At 37.4% G+C, this 13,563-nt stretch overlaps 1 protein-coding gene across 7 annotated transcripts in view; it reads left to right on the plus strand.

Annotated features, from left to right (window-relative positions):
* Positions 1 to 13,563, plus strand: part of VGLL3 (vestigial like family member 3) — a 46,007-nt gene that overhangs the window by 6,762 nt on the left and 25,682 nt on the right. For 4 of the 7 annotated variants that reach the window (XM_067739187.1, XM_067739188.1, XM_067739192.1 and 1 more), the window contains exon 2: positions 5,457 to 5,742. In XM_067739187.1, the coding sequence (XP_067595288.1) occupies positions 5,457 to 5,742 (286 nt within the window). The remainder of the gene's footprint in view (positions 1 to 5,456; positions 5,743 to 13,563) is intronic. The other 3 variants (XM_067739189.1, XM_067739193.1, XM_067739194.1) reach the window with 2 other exon arrangements.

Genomic DNA, 13,563 nt, shown 5'->3' on the forward strand with positions numbered 1-13,563 from the left:
TTTAAAAAGTGAAATCATACCCTAAATCTAGTAATAGGATTATGTAAACATACCAGAAATTTATACATCAGAAACTGTTGTTTCATTCAAAGCAGTCAGTTTGAGAGAGAACACATACCCTCATGATGCGATCATTGCTTAAAACATTTTGGGAATGCAAATTTTGAAATTCTCAGCCTGTGGCACATTTTTTTTAACATCCTCAAAACTGGAAAAATTTCATTCTTTGAGGGGATGAGTTTGATTTTTTTTTTTTTGATAATGACCAGAATCATTGAGTGGCAGGTGTGCTCAAAAATAGCTAATATTATTTTTGGTTTGCTCCTCCTACTGTTAAGAAAAATAAAAAACAAACAAACAAAAAAAGCAAACAAACACAGAATCTCGAGGTCTGAGTGTGTCTAGTAAATTGGCTCCACTCACATTTCCAGAAAAATTGTATTTTGTATCTGACTTGCCAAGGGGACAACACATTTCTAGATATAGAAGGGCAGGTTCATCTAGATATACATATATTTTGAAGAGCTCTGCATTATTTAATAGCCATATCTTTGATATGTTTACATCCCTAGTTTTTAAGTGTTATAAATAACTTTAGACTTTCTTTAGTTCGCATATGATGCCACGCTGACTGTGGGCTTCTATTTGTTTATACAGTTAAACTAAATATTATATAGAGACTCATTTTCTTTAGTCTGTTTTCTTGGCAGATGCTTTGTTGTCAGACAGAAAGAGGTTCTAATCCCATCCTTGCCGTTTACTAGTTAGATGATGTGGCCAAGTAAATCAGTTTTTGCATATATACATTGAGAATAATTATTTGGACAAAATATTTGTGTATGTGTGACAGTTAGTGAAATAAAATATATCAGAGGTCTGTGAACTATCTTCCTTATCCTGACCCACCTTCCCACAACCTGATTCCTCCTCCTCCAAATAGGCCAAGGACCAAAACTTCAAGTCTCTCTGGGATAGATTTAAAAATCTGTTATTCGGGCTTCCCTGGTGGCGCAGTGGTTGAGAGTCTGCCTGCCGATGCAGGGGACACGGGTTCGTGCCCTGGTCTGGGAGGATCCCACATGCCGCGGAGCGGCTGGGCCCGTGAGCCATGGCCGCTGAGCCTGCGCGTCCGGAGACTGTGCTCCGCAACGGGAGAGGTCACAACAGTGAGAGGCCCGCGTACCGAAAAAAAAAAAAAAAAAAAATCTGTTATTCAAGTAAATTCGGAAAAATAGGATCAAAGAGTAACACACTGCTTTATGGACTTCATAGTTTTGAAACATTGACTATGGGCTAGTGGTCCTTTCTTACAGGCTCTAACCATGTCTCTCGGGATGAAAGAATCATTGCATTTAGAAAAGATAGCCAGTAGAAAAAAAAAAAAAAAAAGCTGTTTCCAAATATCCAATGGTTCATTAAAATACTTTTTTTTCCTTAGAAAAAAAGTTTCCACATATGCACAGTAATCATTTGGCATTTTGTAGGCTTAAGCCTTGGGAAGTTAGTGGTATTTGGCTCCTGACATGGAAGTCTTTCTCTTGTCAGACAAATCCTTTCCCCGGCACATTCCTGTGCGAGTTTGTTTCTGTTGTGCCTGATGGCAGGCTGTGAGGTGTTTGGGCATGGTTCGCACTGCCTAGGCTAGGCGGACTCCTTCACACTGCTACTTTCAAGTCTTTCTGAGTTAATTTTAACTCTGTGCCTGTTAACTCGGTCACTGTTTCATCTAACTCAAGGTTCTTTTACCTGAAGGAAATTTGTCATTACTCTGCCATGGAGGATGAGTCAGTTAAGGTGCATTCAATAAACCAAATTGTAGTCTTTGAAATTCCTTCTGATGACTTCTTTTTGTTAATAATTCGTAAGTGTCTAGTAAGAAAAATATGAATACTTCTGACAGATTGGGCTATTTTTAGGGTGTGATAGTGCATTTTGAGAAAAATATGAACCACATTGCCTTTCAGCATTGATTCAGGAAATCTGGGTTCTGATGATTTGAGATTTATTTTCAAGTTTTAAATTTTATATATTACTTTCAAGAATGAAGATAACACTAGGGAAGTTTCATTCCAAGGAGCAAACACCAAGTAAATACAGAATATGGCAACAGTGTACATAAATAACATACTTAGTTTTTTTTGAAAAAAGGCAAAGGATTGATTTACAGTCACAAAAGCACAGATAACAGAAGGCAGTTGAGGCTTAAGAGTCATTGGGGAAGGAGACTAGGATAGTGTGAATGTTAGCATATGGATCAATTGCTGTTTAAATTGTGTGTTCCCATTTTCTTCATGCTCACACTTGATGTTTAAAAAATGTATGTAAATTCAGTGTTGCCATTTTAGAAGGCTATCAGGCTGTTTGGATGCTTTAGAATTCTTATTTTAACAAGTGATGTCGATGGTGTGGTCATAAATGCTCCTGTGTGTTGTAAACGTAAATATTTAAATGGGTACACTAAAATTTGTGAAAATTGAAGCAAAATGCAAGAGGGGGGTGAGAAATATGCTTTATATCCTGCCCATTGGTAGCTGTATCATAGGCTCCTTTTTTATTTTATTTTTTTGATGGTCTCCAGCAAATTTATTTAACTAGTAGAAGACCTGCCTCAAAGAGCTGGGAGAGAGAAAAAAAAGTATATTTTATAAGCATCCTCCCAAAATGTATTTAAATAGAGGAGTCAATATAGATATTTTTATAGTACGACAGGTATTTGAAAGGAATATTTCAATATATACTTATATAAATGCATATGTGCATATATAGATATATATTACATATATAGGAAATATAAAGATTATAGGGAATCAATGCATCCGTTGACAGAATTGACATTTAGAAAATAGACTCATAAAAGGTATTTTGACACAATGGAAGATTTTGCTTAATTTTTCCCCATTTCATAGTGAAAAATGTATAACTTATTTGTATCCAACTACTCGGCAATTGGTTAAAAAAGAGTAACATAAAATTATATAGCATTTAGAAAATTGTGTAATCTTAAATTGACTGAAAATCTATGGCTTAAATTCAACTGCCATCAATGTAAAAATTAAGAAATTTTATTGATACCATTATTGATCATAATACTGTGCTACATTTTCATACAAATGGAGGCTATATTTGCATTTGATTTGCAGTTCTCAAATCTTTCACATATATATAACTTTAATTTTATCTAAGAATCAATTGCTAATTGGGATAAAATAAAAAAATTGTCTTTCTTTGGATAATTAACATAGCCAAGGCTCTTTCATTTAAGGAATAAGCATTAAAATTAAACAAATTAAACAAGTAGATGCAAAGCCTGACTCTCACAAACTGATGCTGCACTGGACGTTAATGAGAAAAAAGAAATCGGTTTAATAGATAATACTTAACACTTAAGGCAGTGAAGCCACTCTGTAGATCAGTTTTAATCTTTTTCCCAAATAAAAACAGTGCTTCTTTCTAATATGCCTGAATATTCGGCAGAGTGTGTGTATTTGCTTAAAATAGTATAACTTCGGTAAATGCACATGTGCCTGGAGATGCAGTACTGTGATTTGACTAATAAATAGTAATATTCATGTAACTTTATAATGGAATTTAAAGCCAGGAGTAACTGTAGAGGTCAGTTAGTTCAATCTTTTCATTTTATACATAACGTATATTACTACGGTGTTTTTTACTATTGAAGTTAAACATAACCATGTTCAAATCTGAGCAGAACAGATTGTAAGAATTTTATAACCACTCAGTCATTACAATCACCTATTCATCAGCAAGGCATATTCACTCACAGGGAATGAATCATCTATTCATCAAGAAGCGATAACCATACTGACACAGATTTCAAATAAAAAGGGAGATACATATAGTGTGTGTGTATATATAGCAGCCCTAAATAATAAGCAGCAGCTTGTAATGTGCTTGAACATTTCAGACCCTACCTCACACAAGAACAACATATTCATTGCTGGGGTTCAGTTTTCCGAATGAGGCATTTATAATTTGGGGCTACAGATTTTGGGGCTAGTAATTACCACTAGAAACATTGAGTCTTGGTTATGTGTTTTGATAACATTTGCCAAACTATGTGCTTACTGACTATTCTAGAATGATTTATTTTTTTCTACTGACATTCACTTTCCAACATGCAGTTTTTTCTGAAATAAGAAAAATGGTCTGACAAAGGGTCAGGTTTTGTAGGTATATAGATGATAGGATGCTCATTTTGTCATTAAGATAATGAGTTTTATAGTTTTTTAGCGTTATTTTCTTATATATAATTTGCACTAAAGTTGTTGATTATAAAAATGATATGGGTTCTACAAAAAATATTTGGAAATATTGAAAAATAGGAATAAGAAAATAACAACCAACTACAAGCTTACTACCCAGAAAAAGAACACAAAACATAACATTTTGGTGATTTTTTTTTCCGCACTAGATATCCCTCCCCTGCCCTCCTCTGACACATACATGTACACACATATGTACATTTGTGTATTTTTATTATGCATTCTGGGTCCATCACTTATAAGCTCTGTGACCTTTGGCAAGTTACTTCGCTTCTCTGTGCCTCACTTCTTCATATTTAAAATATGGACAGTAATGATAACCACATTATAGAATTGTAAAGATTACATGGGGTAATAAAGAGTATCAGTCATAATATAAACTATTACTAGAGCTACGATTTTATGTTTTGAAAACATTTTAAAATTACCAAACCTTTTTCATTTTGATTTAAAAGCCATCCTAGCCATTGCTAGTATCTTGTATTATTTTCAGCAAGTCATCATAATACCTTTATTTCCCCTTTTATGATAATGGTGGTAAGTGGAACATCTGAAAAATATGTTCCATGCAAAATGGATCTTCACACAGACTTATTTTGTCATTTTAGTTTGATTTTTGAGAAATGAGTTCAGCACATCTGCCAAATCCTTTTATAAGATGCTACATTCCTGTTTTTATTTTAGTGTATTTCATTTATGAAAAACTCTTTTCTTCTCCACCCCTCCCCCAGACAGTTAGGCCTACCATCTCCATTCCTCCCTGTCCCGAACTATAATGTTGCTGTACATTAAATCTGTAAAATAGAAAAGGGAACAAAAATGGAAGGGCTCTGTCACTTTCTTTTTTTTTTTTTTAAAGTCATTCTCCTTTTGGTATATCTAAATTAAGCAAAAAAAAAAAAAAGCCTGCCTTTCACAGTCTGAGAATATACCATTGGATAATGGACATTTTTTTTTTTTGCCAAATTTGAAATAGCAAAGTCTTTTTTTTCAGGGTGGGAAGCAGAAAGCTGGTTTGGGGAAGGGGAAGGTGGAGTAAAGCAAATGAAGAAGAATCAGTTTGTGAACATATGTTAATGTTTAGATTTTTTTTTTTTTTAAGTGAAAAGTTAACTCGTTAATGCTTTTTGTACAAACTGTCTTTGATACTATGTTTTGTTTATTCCATCCCAGAAGAAGTTAGCGGTATACAGCAAGATGCAGGACTCTCTGGAAGTCACCCTTCCCAGCAAACAAGAGGAGGAGGAGGAGGAGGAGGAGGAGGAGGAGGAGGAGGAGAAAGACCAGCCTGCCGAGATGGAGTACCTTAACTCTCGCTGTGTCCTTTTCACTTATTTCCAGGGAGACATTGGGTCAGTAGTGGATGAACACTTCTCAAGAGCTTTGGGCCAAGCCAGCACCCTTCATCCAGAATCTGCCATTTCAAAAAGCAAGATGGGGCTAACCCCCTTATGGCGAGGTAAGAATTCCAAAGCAGATGCTCTCCAGGGCACTGGCTCTGTTTCGCAACCGTCTGTACCAGGTTCCAGCTGGAGACTTGCCCCTGGAGGACGGATATCCACTCGCTTTTTAATTTTTAAGGACAGCAAGGAATTTCTTTCAGACAAACAGCTGGATCAGTTTTGTCACATGTGGAATGCAGGGTTGGAAAGGATGCAGTCACACCCCTTAAATTCCTCGTGGAAAGTAGTGATGCAACTGGCCTGAGTTCATAGTGGCAGGATTGAGCTGCGAAGCACCATTCCTTAAGCCCCGATGGCCCAATTTGGATCTCTAAATAATAGGCGTGCCTGGATCAGTGTTTAAAAATTAGCTCTTGCTCATTCCACGAGGTGCTACGTGATGACATAGCAGAGGTCTGAGTCTGACCCAGGAATACATACTTTGAAAGCCTTTTGTGTTCTCTTGATGGCTTTCTCTGTCCTGCTTTGTTGTGATGTTAACTCTTTGTAGTGTACAACCCAGACATTATTGACTGTATCTCCCTGGTTTAAGCTATTTTTTTTTTTAACTCAGTAAAGCAAAGCAGTAGATTGGGCTTCCTCTTCTTTATTTCCCACTATATAGAGGTCACAGAGAGGTGTGTTTGAATCTGATTTCTGACTCACAGAATCTGCATGACTGAGTGGAGAGGATCTTTGGAAGGCTGTCAAATTTCAGTATAGAAACTGTGGATAATGGTAATGTTTTAGTAAGTATTATTAGAATTTTCTTGGCATTATCTTAAATCTGGCCTTCAAATCTATCTCCCGTTTCATTCATTGACTTATGCAGCGAATATTTATTAAGGTCCTACTATGTTCTAGGTAGTGGGAATATAGCAGTAGACAGGAGAGTCTAAGCTTCTATACTCAATGGAGCTTGCTAGTGAAAGAGACAGGCAATATATATATAATGAGATGCAAGGTATTATTTTACTTAGAGTGATAACAGATGGTCTCTCTAAGACTTACATTTGAGCACAGACCCGAAGGAAATAAGAGTGCTTCTTATCACACAAATATCTAGGGAGAAATTATTTAAGGCAGAGGGAACAGCCAGTGCAAAGGCCCTGAGGAAGAATTGAACTTGAGTGTTCAACGAGAAGCCGAAATACTAGTGTGAATGGAATGAAAAGAAGAGGTGTAAGTAGAGACCAGAATTTTTAGAGCTTTGTATGTTAGTTTATCAGAGTAGCCCAGGCAAACACAGCGTGCTTTTCAATTTCCATCTCTTCCTTTTCCACTGAGACTATATATATCCTATCTAGTTAACTCACATCGTTTTCCCCAATACTCAGGATAATGCATTTCTATGTGAAAAATATGGAATATGAATTGAATGATCAAGTGATTAAATTAGATGAACCAAGTTCATACTATGTACCCAGGATTAGAAAACAAAAAAAGTCCTTAATAGACTTAATAGAGAATTTATTAGTAATAAGTTGTATGCAATCTTTGGGTACAGTTTTCTTATTTATAAAATAAGGGGGTTGAATTAAGTGGTTGTTGAAATCTTTTTTTTTTTCTGTGAAATTCTATGATTTCAAATGTATTACTTACTTTCCACTTGTGAATAAAACTTTGCCATAGTTGTTTCTAATTGTGAATTAGTGTTTTTAGTTAAGTATACATAAGTTGGATAAGATTCATATGAAATCCACAAAATGTAATTAAGGATTTAGCAACTATTGAATGTGTTAAAGAGAAGTATAATAAATTGAGATTCCCATGTCTAGTTAAGAGAGTTGCTGGAAATATTGTATTAATTGCCAAAGCAACACAGGTTTGCATAATGCGGTCTTTGGTTGGATTATGTTTGTTTTGGGTTCAGGTTTTGACCTTATTACTGCCTGGTTGCAATGTTATCTTTGAGTAATTCTCAAAGTCTCCCTGAGATTAACTTCAACTATAATATGTGTTGATTAATACCCATCTCCTAGGGTTGTTGTAAAGATATTTTGATAATATATATGAATTATTTGGCATAGGGCTTGATGCAAGGCACCAACTGAAGGTCAGATGCCTTTTCTCTCTACCTTAAGTAAGTTTCCATTCATTTGGCACATAGAAAACCAACCTTGGATCTTTATTCAGAAAACTGTTTTCTGGGAGTTTGTATTCCTGGCAAAAATACAGTGTTTTGGACATACTAAGTACTCAAGGCTATTGACAATGTTGATGGCCGTGGCAATAATACTTTAGGAGGAGCTGCTGAGCAGCTGTATTAAATTAAAGGGTCTAATTTATGGCATGAGGTTTTTACAGTGCTACACAAGTGCTACAGTACTTCAAAGGAATTTAAAACTGAATTATGTTTGGTTGCAGAATGTATTTCCACAGTAAATCTTTAGGCAAATGATAGAGTGTCAGCTAATGATGGAACAGCGGTCATACGTTGCGTCTGTATCTTGATGGAGTTAGGAAAGTCCTCTTTAAACGTTTTGCAGCTTTGAGGCAAGCAGTTGACAGTAAATATTTGTACTTTATTTGACATGACATCACGACGACTACCTCTTCTCGCATTATATCTCCTCATGGATTGAGTAGAGCTTCTCAATTAAGAAAACCTAATGAATCTGACTGTCTCCTTATCCCATCCAATAGAAGCGTTGGCTTCAAATATGTCTATTCACTGACCTCAGTGCTTAAGTGTTATTACAGAAAGTGTGTGTGTGTGTGTGTGTGTGTGTGTGTGTGTGTGTGTAGGGAAAGCGAGTAGTTAAGTCAAGACATAGACAAATATGTCACTGGCTTGAAAACTATGCTGAGTGGTAAACTTGATACACTTTTTCTTCTTGTAGTTGAAAAGTAAATGTTTTCTGCATGACTGATCTACATCTGTCTTCTTGGAGCAACATTCTCATAAGAAAGCCCTCTCAAAATGAGCATTAAACTTAGCAAAGAGGAGGAAGGGGAGAGAGGGCCTATCTCCTGGGCCGACTGAGACAGGGACGGAGAGAGTTGGGCGGCATCTCTAAGAGGCACTGGAAGTAATCGCTGCTGGGAAGCTTAGAACAAACACGTGGGAGGAAATTGAGGCCTGGTTTATCTCATTGTCCTGCCTCCAAGGAGTAGGGCAGCTGACAGCACCCCTTGAAACTCTCACTTTAGAGTCACAAGGCCCATTTTTGAGCAACTCTAGAACAAAATACCTGGAGGGCAGTCTTTTGATATAATGGTAATGCTTAATGCCTGAGTGACAGAAAACACTGGAACACGTATCGTTTCACCTCTGACCCAATGAGTTATTTTTATGGGAAACAGAACAAGAGGAAGGGAATTAAAATTAGAGCGAGGGCCCTCTAGGTTGAGAATGGAGTAGCAGTTTTTTTCACTGAGGTTAATAAAAAGGTAAATGTCATCTTTTAACATGGATGTTTTCAATCAGTATTTATTCTAAGAATATGTTTTCTGGAGATTTTTAAGATGACTTAAGATAGAGGTTCTACAACATTTTATGGTCCTATTTTTCCTTTTAATATAGTTTTCATTTTTTTTTCAAAATTAGGTAACAAAATATTTATTTTTTAAAATTATATGTTGAATTTTCTCTTGCATAAAGTGTTTGCCCTTAGGTTGTTTTTCAGAGGCATTGAAGTTTAATGTCAAAAGTATCCCAGCTCCTGTGAAATTGAAAGAACCACCTGATGATCCATGTTAAAGTCTTTTATGTCTCTAAGACACATTTCTGCTAAAAACCATGCCAGTGGGATTACTGGGTATGCTTTGAGTGGATTGTATGAGACAATTTCTTTTTTTCTTTTTTTGTTGTTGTTTAGAAATAAGGGTGTGTATGCATGTGTAATATTCTTTAATCCCAAATGCAAACTGAACCAAAGTATATTTAGACTTTTTGTACATGTTAGACTCAGTGTTAACGTCACCCAAATATCCAGTATCATTGAGCCCAAAGTCACCACAGAGTGTGAATATCGCATAGTTCTGAATTGCTAAAAAGTAATATTGCATGGAAATAGCGTGTGCAGTTTTTCATAAGCTTTTTCATCCAAAAAAATGTGGCTGTGATTAAATACTTGTAAGCAAAGAGTCATGTAATGAAAAAATTTACACACATATGAAATAAGCACACTGATTCCCAGGCATGAAACAAAGAATATCATCTGTTTCTTTGTATCAAGAATTTCTTTTTTAACAATCAAGATACCAGATAGTGGTTTTGAAATGTAGACTTGTCCATAAACATTTTCTGTTCAATATAGTTTCATTTACTTGTAGACTGCAACATTATTTTTGAAAAGAGCTGCACAGATCTCTGCAAACTTTATGTTAATATCAGGAGACATACTGACTGGGAAAATATTAAGTTGCTTCTAATTTGATTTTTCCCTGGGGCATTTTAAAGCTTTGTTCAGCCTCTATGGGGTGCATTTTTTAGAATAGATTTCTACTTTCAATGCTAATGTGTTCACTAATCACAATACAATACGTCATAAGTAGGATAATATTTTTGGTAAGGAATTTTTTCATTATTCATATTTCTGCACGCATATCCAAAATGCGTAAGCATCTGTAAAATAAAATTAGGTCCGTGGACATACAAATGGAAAGAAACAAAAGGAAAGCATCCAGGGAAATGACATATACTCTCTGTACTTTTGACATTTTAATGGGGGATATTAATAAAGAGAACTGTCTGTCTCTGGCACACACCTGTGGGTTGAGTTCAGCTGTTTTTATAATGAGATTCTGGCCCCGCAAGAGATACAAATTATGAGCAGAATGAAGGGTTTGCCACCAAAGATTGGATCTGTGAGAACAAAGGAGCAGATTGGTGGTGGCAAAGCTGCACTGTATAATATAAGGAGCCTCTATAAACTCTTTGTATGAGTTTTAAACTTTAAACGTTAACAGCTTTCTACTGTGGGTATGATAGAAATATTCTACAAATGGCCATCATTTAAGGCAAATTGAATTTTCTTCCTACAGCTTACACGATTTTCCTTCTTGTCATTAGCAGCCATGTTTCATATGTCAAAGGAAGACCATTCTTAAATAGAACATATTTGCCTCAATGCCAGTAAGTGACTTTAAGTGCTATTTTCGGATAGATTGTGATTGTGACAAAACTAAGCCATTCAAGTAAAAGTTTGCCAGGACTGTTGGAAGGTTTGAAAAAGAGTTTGTCCTTTCATCCTTTGCCTCTTGAAGAACATCATCGCTTAGATTTCCTCAAGGGTTTTGAGATCCATGGAGATCCTGAGCAGGGGATGGGAGGAAACTTGAACTGAGACACTGAATAGCCATCTGTCTGTGGATGGGGTGGATGATAGCGCTGCTGTAGGGCTGATGGGGAGAGAGAGGAAGAGCTCGCAGTGTTAGTGCCACAGCCTTTAGGGAAGCTAGAGAAAGGAAATGTTTGAACAACCCGGTGATAATCATAATTACGTTCATCAAATTACACATGTAGGGGTTGAGTCAAGTTATATAAGCTTTCCCTGAGGCAAGAAAACTATGTCCTGGAAGTTTATGACGTGAGAACGTGAACGTGTCAGACTTCTGAATACTTTTATTTCACAGTACTTCTTAGGATATCTTTTATTCCATGGAAAGATCTAGCAAGGTTCATTTATGTGGAACCCAGTATAAAAATACTATTTTACTGTACTTGCATGACTAATGTACTAAGCAACCTTATCATTATCTATAGATACAAATCCTCCATAGGACATGTCACAGAATGGCTAGAGGTATGGGGACAGAAGATATTTGGAATTAAATGAGCTCAAATCCTCACATTTGATTGGAGGACACTGAGCCACAGAGAGGCCAGCAGATCATTTGGGGTCCTACAATGAGACAGGGTAATTGCTGGGTGTCAGCTTTCTGGCTGAGCACCCCAGACTCCCAGGCCCGTGCTTGCTTAGTTACCCTGCACTGGAGGCACCTGGCTCTCACTGGAGGTATCGAGCTTTCTAAACACAGTTCTGACTATAACGCTCCCTAGATTAAAACCCTTTTAAGCTCACTGGATCTCCTCAGGACAGCGCCCACACTTAGTGCATGGCTCATAAAAACACACCCATGTGGGTCCTTCTTAGACCATAGTCTGTTTGCCACCATCTGCCCACTGAACTCTTTTTTTGTCCCTCAAATGCTATTTGTGTGTGTATGTGTAATTTTTGGCCTTTTTTTCACATACTTTTTCATTAGCCTGAAACAGCAGTCCCCAACCTTTATGGCACCTGGGACCTGTTTCGGGGAAGACAATTTTTCTACAGAGGACGTGGGTAGGGGGGAGGGTTTCGAGATGATTCAAGTGCATTACATTTATTGGGCCTTTATTTCTATTATTATTACATTGTAATATAATGAAATAATTATACAGCTCACCATAATGCTGACAGGGGGCAGAGCTCAGGAGGTAATGCGAATGGTAGGCAGCAGCTGTAAATACAGAGGAAGCTTCGTTCGCTCTCCCGCTGCTTACCTCCTGCTGTGTGGCCTGGTTCCGAACAGGCCACAGACCGGTAGTGGTCCGTGGCCCGGGGGTTGGAGACCCCTGGCCTAAAACACTCTTCCCTACCTCTTCACAAGGCTAGCCCTCCCGACCCTTTCTATTTAGCTATTACTTTCTTAGGCAGCTTTAGTGCCCTTTCCCTGTACTTCCCCTTATGAGAGCACAAACCAAATTACATTGCTCAGGTCTATTTACTTATCTGTCCCCTGCCAGATTGTGATTAAAGGTGATATCTGTCCGGTCATCCCTAGTCGCCCCATGTTTCACACATAGTAGGTCATCTATATAAACATGTCAAGACCATTGAGTGGAGAAATTGAATTGAAACAAAGTCGAGGACGGGAGACCCTCTTGCTTATTTATCTCCAAGTGCTATTCTCTGATATCATTTCCCCTTCCCTAAACATCTCCTCAAATCCGTTACCCCAGTTGAGTCTCCTCCACTCATGATTTCCACAGAATCTTCACCAAATTCTAGATGTTCAGGTTATAGTTACAAATGTGCTGTCCTGTGGCACAGGTATGATGAGAGCCAGCCATCCAGGCAGGCTACCTGTCTTCAAAGCCCAGTCTCCCACTTGCCAGCTGTGACTCTTGAGCTTCTTCCCTGCCTCAGTTTCCACATCTCTAAAATGGGGATAATAACAGTAACTACCTCATAAGGTTGGAGTGAGTATCCAGTGAGATCAAATCCATGCAAAGCTCCTGGCCTAGTATTGGGCATTTGGTCACTGACATTAAATGTGAACTATTATTATTTTCAGTTTAGAAACTCCCAGACCTGTACAGAAAAAATAAGCTTGGAACATACTCTTCTTGGTGGAAAATGGGTGTTGGCAAGCATCACTGTGATCTTACTTCCATCTGTTACTTTCAGCGTTAAAATGCTTAGTTTGGGTGAAAATTGTATTTTCCTTTAAAAGAAATTGGTAAACATCACCGTTTCCAACCTACCTGAATCGCGTCTATGGCATAAGCTTTTCTTACCTGAGACTTAAATACCTGTGACCTGTGCTCAGACTTGATGGCAGCAAGACACGCAGGAGGAAACAAAGCTTTCCAGTCCCAGACTTGCCGACCTCAGCCTAGACTGTGACAGCCTAAGCTAAGCAAACAAAGCAGGGGACTCGTTCAGCACCTGGACCCCTGAGTACTGACCTGGCATGGCAACTCAGAGGCTTACCTGGTATCTATTCACCTCTGTGTGGGGAGAAAAAGAGTGTATGCTAATTAGCCTGCTTGTAAAATATTGGACAAGTAGAGGCAAGTCTATCCCAGAACTGAATCTTATGTAAATAATGTATTTTTCTGTCTTCTC

This window comes from Pseudorca crassidens, chromosome 5 (genome assembly GCF_039906515.1).
Source record: "Pseudorca crassidens isolate mPseCra1 chromosome 5, mPseCra1.hap1, whole genome shotgun sequence".
NCBI lineage: Eukaryota > Metazoa > Chordata > Mammalia > Artiodactyla > Delphinidae > Pseudorca > Pseudorca crassidens.